Source organism: Asterias rubens, chromosome 14, assembly GCF_902459465.1.
Source record: "Asterias rubens chromosome 14, eAstRub1.3, whole genome shotgun sequence".
NCBI classification, from domain to species: Eukaryota; Metazoa; Echinodermata; class Asteroidea; order Forcipulatida; family Asteriidae; genus Asterias; species Asterias rubens.
Window position 1 is genome coordinate 1,999,719 of NC_047075.1, and position 14,929 is coordinate 2,014,647.

At 39.3% G+C, this 14,929-nt stretch overlaps 2 protein-coding genes across 2 annotated transcripts in view; one reads left to right on the forward strand and one right to left on the reverse strand.

Annotated features, from left to right (window-relative positions):
- Positions 1 to 2,839: 2,839 nt before the first annotated feature.
- On the reverse strand, positions 2,840 to 12,837 carry LOC117299436 (ubiquitin carboxyl-terminal hydrolase MINDY-2-like). The gene is made up of 10 exons (XM_033782973.1): positions 12,684 to 12,837; positions 11,401 to 11,626; positions 10,658 to 10,896; positions 9,869 to 9,975; positions 9,164 to 9,354; positions 7,790 to 7,932; positions 5,616 to 5,797; positions 4,808 to 4,927; positions 4,308 to 4,461; positions 2,840 to 3,928 (listed from the first exon to the last, which is right to left on the reverse strand). The coding sequence occupies exons 2-10, from the start codon at positions 11,615 to 11,617 to the stop codon at positions 3,905 to 3,907; spliced, it is 1,377 nt and encodes a 458-aa protein (XP_033638864.1). The 5' UTR covers positions 11,618 to 11,626; positions 12,684 to 12,837; the 3' UTR covers positions 2,840 to 3,904.
- A 1,280-nt stretch (positions 12,838 to 14,117) lies between these two features.
- LOC117299397 (prolyl 3-hydroxylase 1-like) overlaps positions 14,118 to 14,929 on the forward strand; it is a 30,107-nt gene continuing 29,295 nt past the window's right edge. The window contains exon 1 of the mRNA XM_033782938.1: positions 14,118 to 14,687. Within this exon, the coding sequence (XP_033638829.1) occupies positions 14,214 to 14,687 (474 nt within the window). The 5' untranslated portion in view covers positions 14,118 to 14,213. The remainder of the gene's footprint in view (positions 14,688 to 14,929) is intronic.

Genomic DNA, 14,929 nt, shown 5'->3' on the forward strand with positions numbered 1-14,929 from the left:
CAGTCTTCTCACTCGGTGTATCTCAACATACATGTATGTACGCATAAAATAACAAACCTGTGAAAATTTGAGCTCAATCAGTCATCGAAGTTGCGAGATAATAATGAAAGAAAAAACACCCTTGTCACACGAAGTTGTGTGCTTTCAGATGCTTGATTTTGAGACCTCAAATTCTAAATCTGAGGTCTCGAAATCAAATTGGTGGAAAATTACTTCTTTCTCAAAAACTACTCCACTTCAGAGGGAGCTGTTTCTCACATTTTGTTCTACTACCAACCTCTCCCCATTATTTGTTACCAAGTAAGGTTTTATGCTACAATCTTTTTTTATTAACTACCAATAGTGTCCAGTGCCTTTAAGCAGCTCTATGAAATTGGGCCCAGTTTAGCGTCCATTTACCTTCTAGGATTGCCTCACATAGAAAACTTTTTTTTTTAAACAATGTTGAGTCTGAACCATAGTTTCAAAAAAGATAAAAGTGACACAAAATCATATTTAACCTGCTTACCCTAAACTGCATACAGTTAAAATGTAACAAAATGTAACAAAAAAAAGAATGAAAGGCGACCAAAATGCACCCCTTGTGATCAAAGTATATAAACATGATTGGCCAAAAATAAATACAGAAAATAAACAGATTGGCTTCTTGACACAGTACAAAATCTCACACGAAACAAATATTTAAACTTTCATGTAGATATGAAATTATTTCAAAAATAAAAGAACAAAAACAAACGTTTTATACAAGATATTTCAAGACAAACTAAAACACAATTTTTGTGTTGGACTGTACAAAAGACATGTGATGATAAAGTCAACAATTGTCTGATCAAAAAAACTCCATTACAAAAAATGACACATAAAAGAGAATTCTTTTGAAGATATTAAAGGCACTGGGCACCTTTGGTAATAGTGAGAAAATATTACCTCTTTCTCAAAAACTACGTTACTTCAGAGGGAGCCGTTTCTTACAATGTTTTATACTATCAACAGCTCTCCATTGCTCGCTACTAAGTAAGTTTTTATGCTAAAATATATTTCGAGAATTTCCCGAAGGTGTCCAGTGCCTTTAAAAAGATTGAAAGTGAAACAGGAACTTTATTAAAGACATTTAAGAAAAAATGCAGACCTTGTCTGTATTCAACTGTAGTGTGCAAAAAAAGCATAGCCTGTTTCAATCATAGAAAAGTTCCTGAATATATTAACTGAATGAATGTTGAACCAACTATGATAAACCCAGGCTATGTATTATGGTAAATAGTATAATTGATTTGCATGCATTATGAATATTCATTATAAACTGCCTCAATTTTACAAATATATATATATAATTTAATTTGTGTTGATCGACAGAAAAAAAACTTAATTGAAAGTTATTTATAATAAATGCGGCAACCACTTTTTTGGACCATAAACTGTATACAATACTGAATTTTGATTGTACCTCCTTATATGGGATGGTTAGATGTACTTTAGTTAAAAGCACAAGGGGTCAAGGGTCATATTCCAATTTTACATAGGCAAGATGACACGACTAAGTACTTCTATTAAAGGGAAACGTTGCATTCAGTTTGGCTGCTTTGGGCTATAAAAACATTTTGTTAGGAAATTAGGTTTATGGTTGGAACATTCCCAGGTCAAAATTCCAGTTGAACCTCGTTAACTGGTGTCGACTGGTTCAACTGGATAGTGACCAAACTCGTCCATTTTCCATATTAACCAACTGGTTTGGACTAGGTTTAACTGAGTTCAACTAGGTTGAAATTATAAACCATTAGGTTTCTGTCCATTTTCCGTATTAAACCAACTGGTATTAACTGTGTTTAACTAGTTTATCAACTGGTTTTCAACTAGTTCCAGTTAAACCCAGTTTAACTAGGTTAAACCCAGTTTAACTAGGTTAAACCCAGTTTAACTAGGTTCAACTGGAATTTTGATCCGAGTTTCTTTTATTATTTTGTTTAAAGAATTATAGGCTAATAGTTCACACAAACATCCTCGTAAATTGTGTGGTTTTCCTTTTACTATGTGAATTAATAAGGTCCGCCATTTTATGGCGTCAACAAGTCATTCTACAAAACGGCAGACTAGGGTTGGGATGTTTTAAAACCATAAATAACTTGTACTCCACATTACTGGACATTCTTTGCTTTACAGCTATTGTAGTAATTTGGCGCTTGCACAGTAAGCGTACAAAAGTGTTCGTAAGCGCATAATGGGGCACTAAGCAGAGCCATGAAATTGGGCCCTGAAAACTCTTTTAGCTTGCATCGCAGTTCCGATTCTCAATTCCAATTGGAATCAGTGGGAAACGATTAAACAGCAGTCACAAGCTCCGTTAAACCAATCAGAAAACTATATTTCAACTTGACTGCTAATGTTACATTTATGCTTATAGACCCATTGCAATACGCGCAGCGTACTCACATGTGTCTATCCTGGGTGTCATTTTGGGTGTTAAAATCATATACAAACATGCACAAAAGAGAGTCAACACCCAAAATTACACGCATAATTCGGAGGCACGTTCTGTATTGTGTAAGAAATCAATAGCTCCCACTTGCATAAAGCGAAACGCTACAGGTACGCTGAGGTTATGCGCACGTTTTCACGCATAGAGAACAGCTATTGTCCAATAATCTGCCTCCTTTTTGAGAGTGTGATGTCATATGCAGTGGGTCTATACCTGTGTGTTGGGTTGTCTTTTAGCCTTTCGAGAAAGACTCAGCTAGGGTCGAAACGTCAGGCCATTAACTATTTTGGGCAGAAAACTAAACGTGGATGCACAACCCCAGCCAAGTCCTCTCAAAATTGTGTGTAATGTATATTTTTGGTATAATATGCCTCACACTATCGTACAAACCAGAACATACAAAATTAATTCCTCTTGGAATTGAATAACAATTAAATAATACAAGTTTTCGGAGAAAATTGACATTACGAAGGATTGTTTTTACATGTACGTTTTTTTTATAAACTTTTATCGGGTAACAAATGGAATAATATTTTCCTCAAAGCTCTTTGGGCAAAACATTTTGGTAAAAAAAATCCCATGTCAGAAAATGTTCACTTCTGGCTGAAGCAGGAAAAACCCCACCCCCGATTGACCCCAAAAAGATTACATCATCGCACCAGAATTCGCCATTTTGAATCCACCATTTTGAATCCATCATTTTGAATCCGCCATTTTTAATCCACCATTTTGAATCCACCATTTTGAATCCGCCATTTTGAATCCGCCATTTTGAATCCACCATTGTATATGTACTTTTGCACGATAGAATGCTTCTAAGGGCCATGTCACATGAGGCAACCTTTCTAGGCAACTTGGTGGCAACCAACTGCACCGCATGCTGGACCACTTTGGTAGCAGATAAATTAGTTTTCAAACATCGTCTTACTATCCACAAGAAGAATATGTGAACATTGAAATGTGAATGATTTTTTCTTGGAGATTGCCTAGAACTGGTTGCCTGTAAACTGCCTCAATGGCAATTGCCTCAAAGGCTTACTGATAAAAGCAGCGTAGAATGGTGATCGCAAGCGCAGAATTTGGCAGTAAGCAGAGCCCGTGAAATTGGCCCCAAGCCTAAACTTCATAAAGCCTGTAAGCACACAAATGTGCTAAGCACAGAAAAATCTTGCTTAGCAAAAACTGGGTATCATCCAAAATTCCCTGCCCCATTCAATTTTTGCTTGGCAAAGAAACTTGCTAAGCAGTATTTTCTGCTTCATGAAACTGGGCCCAGTAGTTGTTGTAAATTACTTTCCGGCATCGGTGGATTTGTTTCTTCTTCTCCATTTTTTTTCTGCCGGCTTTGCCATCTCTTTTGACGATTCTTTCATTGGAGGTCATGGTGGTGATTATAAAGGCAGAGACGGGCTAAATACACACACATCCTCCTCACAATATTGTGCAGGACTTCTCCTGTCAAGATTAAAAGAAAATGTAAATTGTTATTTAGAAGATGTTAAATTTGCATCGAGGATAAATTTCATATTGATTTTGGTTAAAGCAATCGCACAACATCGGTAAACAGCATTGTCCAAAGGCCCACACTTCGTGTATCACAACTTATATATAAAATAACAAACCACTTAATCTTATCTTAGATTTTGTCTTTGTACCATAACATTCTCTTCTCAAAACTTATCTCATGGCACAGGTTTTCAAGGACTAATTTAGTTGTGTCTGTTTTGGGGTTGTTGTTTTTTTTTGGAGGGGGGGGGTTCTACGCCTTTATGTGCGCATTACAACTCTTTATTATTATTATTATTTTTATTAATATGAGGCGGAGTCTGATTACCTTATGACTATTAGGCACCTGTGCATGGGGCTGCTGGGCAGCGGCGGCTTGGTCGCCCTGGGGCGGGGCAGGTCTACCCTGTTGGTCTTCTTGTGCTAGATTCTGCGCTAATCTCATGTCTTCTTGCTCCTGGAGTTGCAGAGCCAATTCGTGACTGAAGAAAATAAATAGACAACACCAAAAACAAAAAACAGTGAGAAATCTAAGAGAAACTTTGCATGGAGTGGAAGGTAAGAACTATGACTAGTAAACTTGCGAGTACAACCCATGTGTCAAATCTCTTTTGAGGGAGTGTTGGCTCTGAAAAGAGCTGGTGTGGTCTTGCCATTTTGTTCAGTATACTAGCTCTGCTCATCTTCATCTTGGTTTGGGCTGGCTTTTGAAAATCAGGACTGGGGCCAAATATACTCCCAAGGGAGCTGAGAAAGATTACAGCCCAATGGCAAGGCACTTATACAAGATACAACCTGGGTTTCTTAACTCTTTTTTTCTAATCTTACTCGGATAATGCTGCCATGGCCCGTCCGGCAGTGTCTTGCTCCTGTAACTCTCCCAGCTTAGCTTCCTGAGAGGTTGCCTCTTGCTGTTGGTCCTCTTGAAGGGACAAAGCTATGAGGTAACTGAAGAAGAAGAAAAAAAATAGATTCTTAAAGACCTACTTGAACAAAAATAGCATAGAGTCATCTTTTCTGAAACTCATTAAAAAGAAGACAAAAACAGATTCTTAAGAATTTAGCTACATGGGATTTGAGGCATTGCATGGTGATGGTGATGGTGATCAATGTATATTTGGTTTGCGGTATAACACCATGTGTATATCTAATTGCTGGGTAGATTATGTTCTTTTGAGAACTTGTCTTGTGGAAGTGTCGTGGCTGAGCGGTTAAGAGCATCAAGTTCAAACTCCGGTGTTTCTGATCAGCAGAGTGTGGGTTCGAGTCCAAGTTGTGACACTTGTGTCCTTAAGAAAGACACTTTACCATTGCTTCATCCTTCGGATGGGATGTAACGCCGTTGGTCCCATGTGTTCTGTAACGCATGTAAAAGAACCCTGGTTGTGGCTGCTTAATGCGCCGTAGCACCTTGTAAACCCTTATAAGTGCTACATAATTGGGTCTCAGAATCCATCACTGCAATAACCTATCTTTCCGAAAGTTTGTATATACTCAGCGCCTTGAGTACCTTGTTTGGTAGATATGTGCGCTATAAAAGACTTCGATATTATTATTATTATTATTATTATTTTTATTATTATTATTATTATTATTATTATTATTTTTATTATTATTATTAGTTGTGATTACTTACTCTGTATCTAACTGTTGGTCGGGCGACATGTTTGATACCGGCGTGATTTGCCTAGTGGGTGGTCGCGCGTTAAAATCTCCATCCACAAAGTGACTGTCGCCCTCGACGCTACTGAGCGTCTCCCAGACGATGCTGCTCTCCGTCAGGAAACCTTGATCCGTGACTAAGACGAATAACACGTCCTGGGAGAAACGAGAAAATGAACATGCAATCAACACGTGGGCCTAAGTTTCTCAAAGACGTCTAGCAGGATCTACCCTGGATTTTTCAAAACTGTGGGGCATTCTGAACCCAAATATGATAGGCTCTTTATCCAACAAAAAATGTACATTATTATTATTTATAACCAATAAAAGTGGTATATTGCTATTTTGATATTATCACATTGTGACCAAAGGGTCAAATAATTTTGTGACAATTTACAAGGTAAAAACATTGGTGAACACCAGGGTTAACTCCTACTCTTCTACGGTTAAGTGTTCTGGGTTCTTTTATGTGTACTACCAATCCTATAGGAACTTCTGCTTAAAGGCAGTGGACACTATTGGTAATTGTCAAATACTAGCCTTCACAGTTGGTGTATCTCAACATTTGCACGAAATAACAAACCTGTGAAAATTTGAGCTCAATTGGTCTGCGAACTTGCGAGATAATAATGAAAGAAAAAAACACCCTTGTCACACGAAGTTGTGTGCGTTTAGATGCTTGATTTCGAGACCTCAAGTTCTAAATCTGAGGTCTTTAAATCAAATTCGTGGAAAGTTACTTCTTTCTCGAAAACTATGGCACTTCAGAGGGAGCCGTTTCTCACAATGTTTTATACCATCAACCCTCTCCCCATTACTCGTCACCAAGAAAGGTTTTATGCTAATAATTATTTTGAGTAATTACCAATAGTGTCCACTGCCATTAATGTCCCATCCCAAGGACAATGCAATAAGTATAAAGACCGGTCGGGACTCAAACCTAAACCCTGCCATTCAGAAACGCCAGAGCTCGAGTCCAGTACACTTGGGCCCAATTTCATAGAGCTGCTTAAGCAAAAAATCCTTCCTTAGTAAAATCAGATTACCGGCCAAGACTCCACTCAATTGTTATGCTAGGTGAACAACAGCTAAATACCAGTCACAATCAATGTATATGGCATAACATTTTGGCCAGTAACATGTGTAAAATAAGCAAGCTGTTTTTGTGCTTAAGCAAAATTTTTGCTTAAGCAGCTCTATGAAATTGCCCCCTGATGAAGAATGAGATCTAGGAATGTTCATTTGATGATCTCAGATTGGGTCGAGTATTGTGTATACAACATGTTTCTGTACACACACTGGGGCTAGACCATGTAGTGATTTCCAAGTCAACAGTGCGGGTTTTTCAAAAAAAGGAGGAAGAGGGGCTTTTTATTTTTTATTTCAAGATGGCCGTCATTCTTTGTTAAAATGTCAAATATCCATTGTTTTTTCTACTGCTGAAATACACAAAACATAAATGAAACAATTTAGTCGAGGCATTCAGACAAGACATTCAGATTGTTTTTGCTGAGATCATTTAAAATAACCCTATTTAAAAAAAAAATATAAAAAAATGTGCATAAAAAATAAATAAAAAAGAAGGCGGCCTGTAAAAAGGAAGCGGGCGGGGACGCGAAACATGTTTTTTTTTTACTTGGCCTTATTAGTAACCAATGTAAAGCTACCGGAACTCAAACCCGGTCAGAAACATCAGAGTTCGAGTCCGGTACTCTTAAAGCCAATGGACACTTTTGGTAAACAGTGTTGTCCAAGGCCCACACTTTGTGTATCACAACTTATATGTAAAATAACAAACCTGTGAAAATTTAGGCTCAATCGATCATCAGAGTTGGGAGAAAAAACGGGAAAACCCACCCTTGTATCCACACGTTTCGCCGTGTCATGACATGTGTTTAAAATAAATCCGTAATTCTCGCTATCGAGAATTGATATTGTTTTAATGTTTTCTCAAAAAGTAAAGCATTTCATTGAATAATATTTCAAGAGAAGTCTTTCACTATTACCTTCTGTAAACCCTGTAAGTTATTTGTAAATCTGTGAACTTAAAAAAAAAAAAAGTGTACCAAAAGTGTATAATGGCTTTAACCACTTGGCCATGACACCACTTGATGATGATGAATGCTATTTAAGGCTTCACATTCTTACCTTGTGTTTTATTAATGTGCTGAAGTGGTTATTTCTGAAGAATACACAGAGATCACCTTCCTCCGTTGTTTCGTTGAGTTCACACAGACCGTAGTAGGTCAGCTGGGCAGCTGTACTCTGCAAGAACTGCTCAGCTACAAGACCTGATCAATGGATTAAAAAACAGAGGAGTCAGCAGGGGTCAGATTTTTCATTAGGCCACAAGCCCGACGCCAGTGATTTCAGTGTCGGGACTGTAAGCTCTAGAAAGGACAAGTCTTGTGGACGTTTTTTCCCAATTCAACATCTCTGTCTCAAAAGAATGATATTTAAAAATAAAAAATTTATGCAAGACTAGACACACAAGGCCTGAAGGCCACTTCAAGGTGTGGGCTACAATTGTATTTTTCCAGAGGCCATTGCCACCTACTACTAGGGCTGAAACAGGGTTACCCCTTTCACAGTCCATACGGATGTGTAGGCTTGGGTATCATCAGCCACTCCAGAAGCCTGGCCGGTAGAGCAGAAAGCACTACCTGCCCAATTTTACGTAGCAAATGCCACGACCGGGATTCAAACCCACACCCTGGTGATCAAACACCAGAGCTTGAATCCGGTGCTCTTAACCGCTCGGCCATTACAAGCCACAATGATGTTCAAATGTTAAGTTCGAGTCTCACAAAATCTTTAAAATCCTTTTGAGCATCGGTGATAACACAGTGACAGGGGAGATAAATCATTCTCTTGATGTTTTAAAAGTAAAACAAGTTAGATGATACAGTTGTGTTCTCATTTTGATTCTAGTCTCTTCTCATTTTGATTCTAGTCTCTTCTCATTTTGATTCTAGTCTCTTCTCATTTTGATTCTAGTCTCTTCTCATTTTGATTCTAGTCTCTTCTCATTTTGATTCTAGTCTCTTCTCATTTTGATTCTAGTCTCTTCTCATTTTGACTCTAGTCTCTTCTCATTTTGATTCTAGTCTCTTCTCATTTTGATTCTAGTCTCTTCTCATTTTGATTCTAGTCTCTTCTCATTTTGATTCTAGTCTCTTCTCATTTTGATTCTAGTCTCTTTTCATTTTGATTCTAGTCGCTTCTCATTTTGATTCTAGTCTCTTCTCATTTTGATTCTAGTCTCTTCTCATTTTGATTCTAGTCTCTTCTCATTTTGATTCTAGTCTCTTCTCATTTTGATTCTAGTCTCGTAATGAAAATCCTGGTCCAGTAAAGATTCTGATCTACAAGTGCTGCGGTCTTGTGGATTACCCCCCCCCCCCCACACCCCACCCCACCGCCTCCCCCCCCCCCAATGTAGCAATGAGTGCTCTGTGGGCTTAGGCAGGAATAGTATTCGTGAACTGTGACCAGTCAGGTGAATATAGATCAAAAACAAACCTTGGTGCTGCGTACCGTCGCTCTTGGACGATTTACTAGAGATGATATTTTCTACGACTTGATTGTAACTACACGTTCCTACGGCCGAGACGATTTCTGAATTCTGCGGGTCGTACAACCAGCCGTGGCATAAGACTATATTCAGGAGGTCGAACACAACGCATTCTTGGGTGTATTCAAACTCTTTAACCCTACAAATAAAAGCAAATTAACCCAGTCAGTTTCACTCATGGTTTATTGTCTGATTTCTGGAATAACAAGTTGCACCCCTTAAGGTGATCCCCTGGCTGCCGCTTCCCAGGTTGTATTGCTTGGGTGTGATCCCTCGCTACACGGCAGTTACTGGTTGAATGGCTTCTGTTGCCTGCCATCCTCGAACAGAAATATTGACAAAATAGGGAGATGGCCATTGACAGCTCAGCTTGTAGAGCGGCGGCACCTTAATCCGGAGGTCTTTGGTTCAAATCCACTCTAGTCGATTTGTCTTTGTTCAACCCCAAATCATTTAAAGTTTATTCAGTGAGTTTCCCTTTATGGTTTATTATTTCATAAACAAACAAATTAAGTAACTCTATCGTCCTTATGGACTCACGACACTGACACCGTGCATGGATGACTACACGAGCTAGAGGGAGAGCCCATGACGGCCATGTTCAAGGCTACACATTTCCTTGAGCTTTCTCACTAAACATGCTGAGAGCTTACCCGGTAAATTTAACATTAACGTCAAGACCCCTACTCAGTTTGGTGATGATCTCCATCGCATCATGGATGTTCTGCTCGTGATTTCGCTGGACTCCTTCAGATGCATTCTGGATAAAAAGAAGAGACTCGTTACTGGACCAAGGAAACAGGATTCAAACTGAATTTTTTTTGTAAATTAATGCGTATGAATTTTAGGTTACATCCCATTTTCACTGACTTCTATGAAAATACACAAGTTGAGAAACATAATTTAAGTTGATTGGCCAGGGCAAGGTTGTTTACCTGCTGGACTTTTTACAACATAGACTAGTCTGCTGTCTCAAGGGAATTCACAATTGACTTGCACACAAACGAGTCTTTAGTTTGTCTAGTAGTTGTTTAAGCGTCAAAAATAAACCCATGACACCTACAGCAATTGTCTTGGTGCCCTGTGCTTTTGCTGTAATGCACTTTGCAAAGTTCCAATACAAATTTACATTTTCCTCATACAAATGCCAGCTTATCAGAGGGAAATTGCTGTGCCCCGTCAAAAGTGAAGTTCAAGGCCAGCTTGTTTACGTACCTCTAGTGATCTGTTGTTTGGCACTTGTTCACATACCTTGTTTACTTGTTTACATACCTTGTTTACTTGTTTACTTGTATACATACCTCTAGTGATCTGTTTAGAAGGCAGTTCCCCCATTGACTCCTACACAAGCACGCCTTTAGTCTGTGGTTTAGTTGTTTGGCACTTGTTTACATACCTTGTTTACATGGCTTGTTTACTTACTTGCTTACTTGTATACATACCTCTAATGATCTGTCCAGAAGGCAGTCTCCGAGGTAACCGACTAGCTGGGTGGCGGACACCATCTCGACCATCTGTGGTATATGGACGGTGCCCCGCAGTAAGAGCACATTCACAATGGCAATGAGCGGGCAGGGACCGTTCTCATTTTGTGTGATGATCGGCATACTGGTACCTCGCCATTTGATCCACTTGACGTGGTAGGCTTGTTCGGATGGAAGACTTCTTGGGCTGGCTTCAGCTGTGATGAGAATGAAAGTTACGTGTAAGTCACCGTGGTCCAGTGGTTTGACTGCAGTACTTGCAATTACAGGGTTGCAGGTTCAAATCCCCCAAGCTAATCACTGATTTCACAATGACTGTAAAATATGTACTACAGTCTAGTTACTGACTCACAGAGTCACAATTTCTTGATTTGTGCAATTCATAATCAAAGACATTATAAACCAATGTTTGTATGAGAGAGATTGGTTTTTGCCAGATTGGTGTGTACAATGTATATCCCCTTGTGGGAGTTTGCCAAGTTCCCTTGATGGGAAGAAATCTAAACAAACAAACAAACAAACAAAGTTGCTTCTGTAATGTCCCAAGTTTGGCTGGTTACAGACTGTAATTATGTATTTTTCTTAAAAGTGAAGGTATTACAAGATTTTGGTCCCCAAATTTGAATATGAAACCAGTGACGCTTCTCAGAATTGGATTATTCATCCTTATGTGGACATAGTATTCGCTCCGGACAACTTACCCCCCACAGCACCAGGGGTTGTGTCTCTGCCTTTTCTTGGGGTGACACTACTATCTTTTGTTAGGGTGGCGTTGGGGGAGGATGCTCCATTCTCTGCAGGAGGGGACTGAGGGGAAACCATTGAGCTAACGTTCTCCTTGAGAGTCGCAATGTCCAGAGCACGCTGGTCGGGAGTCGAGACGGAAGAATCTACATCAACATCGCCAGAGGTTTCCATTTTGAATATCTTAGAAATAGATTTGGAGATTCAATTTGAGACAAAACAAAATGCCTGGTTAGGAATGGCTAATTAGGAATGGCTAATTAGGAATGGCTATAAATGTAGGCACCAGTGATGTCATTGTCAAGGGGCTACATAATTGTCTAGTTCAAATGCGATAATCGTAATCCTCCATCCTACCGCTGTCGGGAGTAGGGTTACGATTATCGCAACTAATCCTAACCTTGACATACATTTGTAACATTAATAAAGGAATTTTCCCCTTTGTGATTGTGGGCTGAAAAATCAGCGCGAAGCACCACGTTATAAAATATATAAAAAATAATATATCTACTCTAATTTAGTTGTCATTGATCAGTTTCTATAAGTATAATGTATAATTATCATAATTTAATATCTTATAAAATGCAATACAACCTAGTCTAGTAGTAGTATACTATTAGGATCTAATGGATAACTTTCCGTATGGCGCCACCACTTTTACACTCTTTTTTAGAAAAAGGGATATCTCATTGAGCTTTTTTTGAGGTAAATTAGATACTATATTATTTCATATCGAATGAACAAGTGGTGGCGCCATACGGAAACTTTTCCGATCTAATTAATAGTACAAATAAATAAGCTTTGGGATAGAAATTACACACACAAAACTCGGGGTCATTAAATAAAAAAATGCAAAAACATGACAAACATAAAACAACACGTAGGCCTACATGACGTATTGATTACTGATTATGTAGCTTTCCTTCACCATCCTTCACTAATCACTAGCATTTAATAATAATTAATAGCACTCTGTGCATGAATTTGTTACTGTGACTGTATTGACATTGTTGTCAAACAATACACACACATCTGTCGGGGTCGCTATGCTATGTCCCTACAGTACAGTTACTTTCATTACCAATGGAGGAGTGTCAGTGTCATTGACAGCTGACTGCTTGACTGACTAAATATAGTGACAAGTGATGAACACTTTGAATGAAGTTTGTGTCGACTCGAAACAATTAAGCTCGCGTTTTTCAGCGTTTTACAGCCCCCAAAATAACTCATTTATACTCACCTGTCAGTCTAGAGATATATTCTTCCACTTCTCTCAGTTTCCAATGTAAGCTCAAATCGTGAATTGCTGGCGATCGGGGTAAATAAATGTTAATATACCTCCCTGCTGACGATCAAAATAGCGACAGCGCTACAGGGGGACGTCCATTTTTTCTTTTTTTTATGAATGACAGTGACGTAATCAATGTCATCCGGATTTTCCATCAGGGTCTGTTGTTACCGATGAGGGCGCACTTTTGAGACACCGTTAGAAAAAAGACAGGCCCGCGCAGGGGGCGGGGGAGCGGCGCTCGAAAAAGGGGCTTTGGTGGTTTCGAAGAAGGATGCCTCAATAAAGGGGAATACTTCTGAGATTTTTTTAATGGAGAATCCAACCGCCACTTTATTCACCATTCAATATGAAAGTCATAATCATAACCATGATGTAAACAAAATAATTGTTAAAGGCGGTCTAGCAACTTTGCCGTCTTTTTGCCTCATCAAGAGTTTGTCATGGATGTTCCTTTAATTGCTCTATAGTTGTAGGCCTAAAACATTCATCATTATATTTTTATGGCGGTGGGGTCACTGTTTAGCGGTGCAAAGACATTTTTGAGATTGCTGCAAGATTTGCAGGGGGGGGGCACCAGGCCGGCGGACACATTATTATACCGGGACACCGGATTCAGCAAAAGTGTTCATAGGTTTGTTATATTACTTTCATGTTCGCGGTTGATGATCCATGGATGAAATAATAACTTTTTCTCCATCACAAAACCCTGAACACTATCTCAGCGCAACTGGAGCTCTACATCTCAAGTTTCGGTTATTTTTCAGGATGTTGCTGGGGTTTTCGTGGATCGATATGCTACGTGTTCTGTTGTTTTATAGTAAGTTGTGGTATAATGCTTAGGGACCTCTCACACGAGAATGGACTTGAATCAAGTCTGGGACCACATTTTGACGGCGAGCGCGCGCACTGTACTGTGTATGCTACGTGTTGTTTTATAGTAAGTTGGGGTATAATATTATGATTAGGGACCTCTCACATGAGAATGGACTTGAATCAAGTCTAGGGGAAGGCCAAACAACCTGCTAGAAAATTCGATAATTGATTGCTAGTGCGCCCTCAATGTTTTCGAGAGCGCCAGGTTCAGCCGCAAAATGTCGCCCCAAAAAATGTTATAAAATTACTGACTTGTTTTTGTCATAAAAAAAAAAACTATTCCTTGTTGTTTAATCAGGTTGGGTCACCAGTTGAACAGAAACTACAATCAATTTGTTAAACTTTTTGGGGGTTTATGTGACCTGAATAACACATCACTACGACCAAAATAACATTGACAAAATGTGACAGCTGATCAGTTTACATAGCAACGACTTGAGAGTAAGACTACCGAACATGTCGTACAAAAACAGCACAGTCAAGGTTACTTGCATGGTGATCCAGGGACGTCCATTGACACGTACACACAAAATCCACGCATTACCAAAGAATAAGTAGCATGTAACACATGTGTGTGCGTAGCTTACCGACCATCAACCAAAGCCAATGCAACCGTGTGCAATCATGGCACAGTTAATCACCCTGATATCGCTTATATTCCTCATATTTTTAGCCAAAACTTTTATCAAAACAGCAGAGAGCCAGAGTGAAGATTATACCGCACCAATTTCGACGTATGATGAGTGGTATCAGAGCGGTATGAGTTCCTACACGAATGGCGACTGGGAGGACACAATTTACTACTTCGAGAAATCTCTCGAGGAGTTTAAATTCTACCGGAAGGGGCTCGTGGAGTGCCGCCTGAAATGTCGCAATTTAACCCGTAACCCGGCCCTGCTGAATGTGGACACGGCCGTAGATGAGATGAAATATTTTCAGGGACTTTTTATGAAAGCGAACTGTGTGAGGAAATGTAAGTTGGAGAAACTTGGAAATAGACCGCAGATAATCAACCAAGATGTGACTGATAAGTTTCTAAGTAGAATGCCGTATAGCTACCTGCAGTTTGCTTACTACAAGGTAAATATGGCTTTTAAATTTGACTCTTTATTTTGTGTTTGACAGGCCTGGAATTACGCAAAATGTCAGGGGACGCCTTTGCATTTAGTTGCCCCTGGTCTTGTTGGCCTTGCCTTTGGTGTCACCTTCAAAAGGTTCACACGTTCATCAACTTTCCAATGTAATGTTGCCTTTTTGCAAAATGTTTAATGAACATGCCCTTGACCCTTGCCCTCTCACGATCACCCGTGGTCTCATGAAAT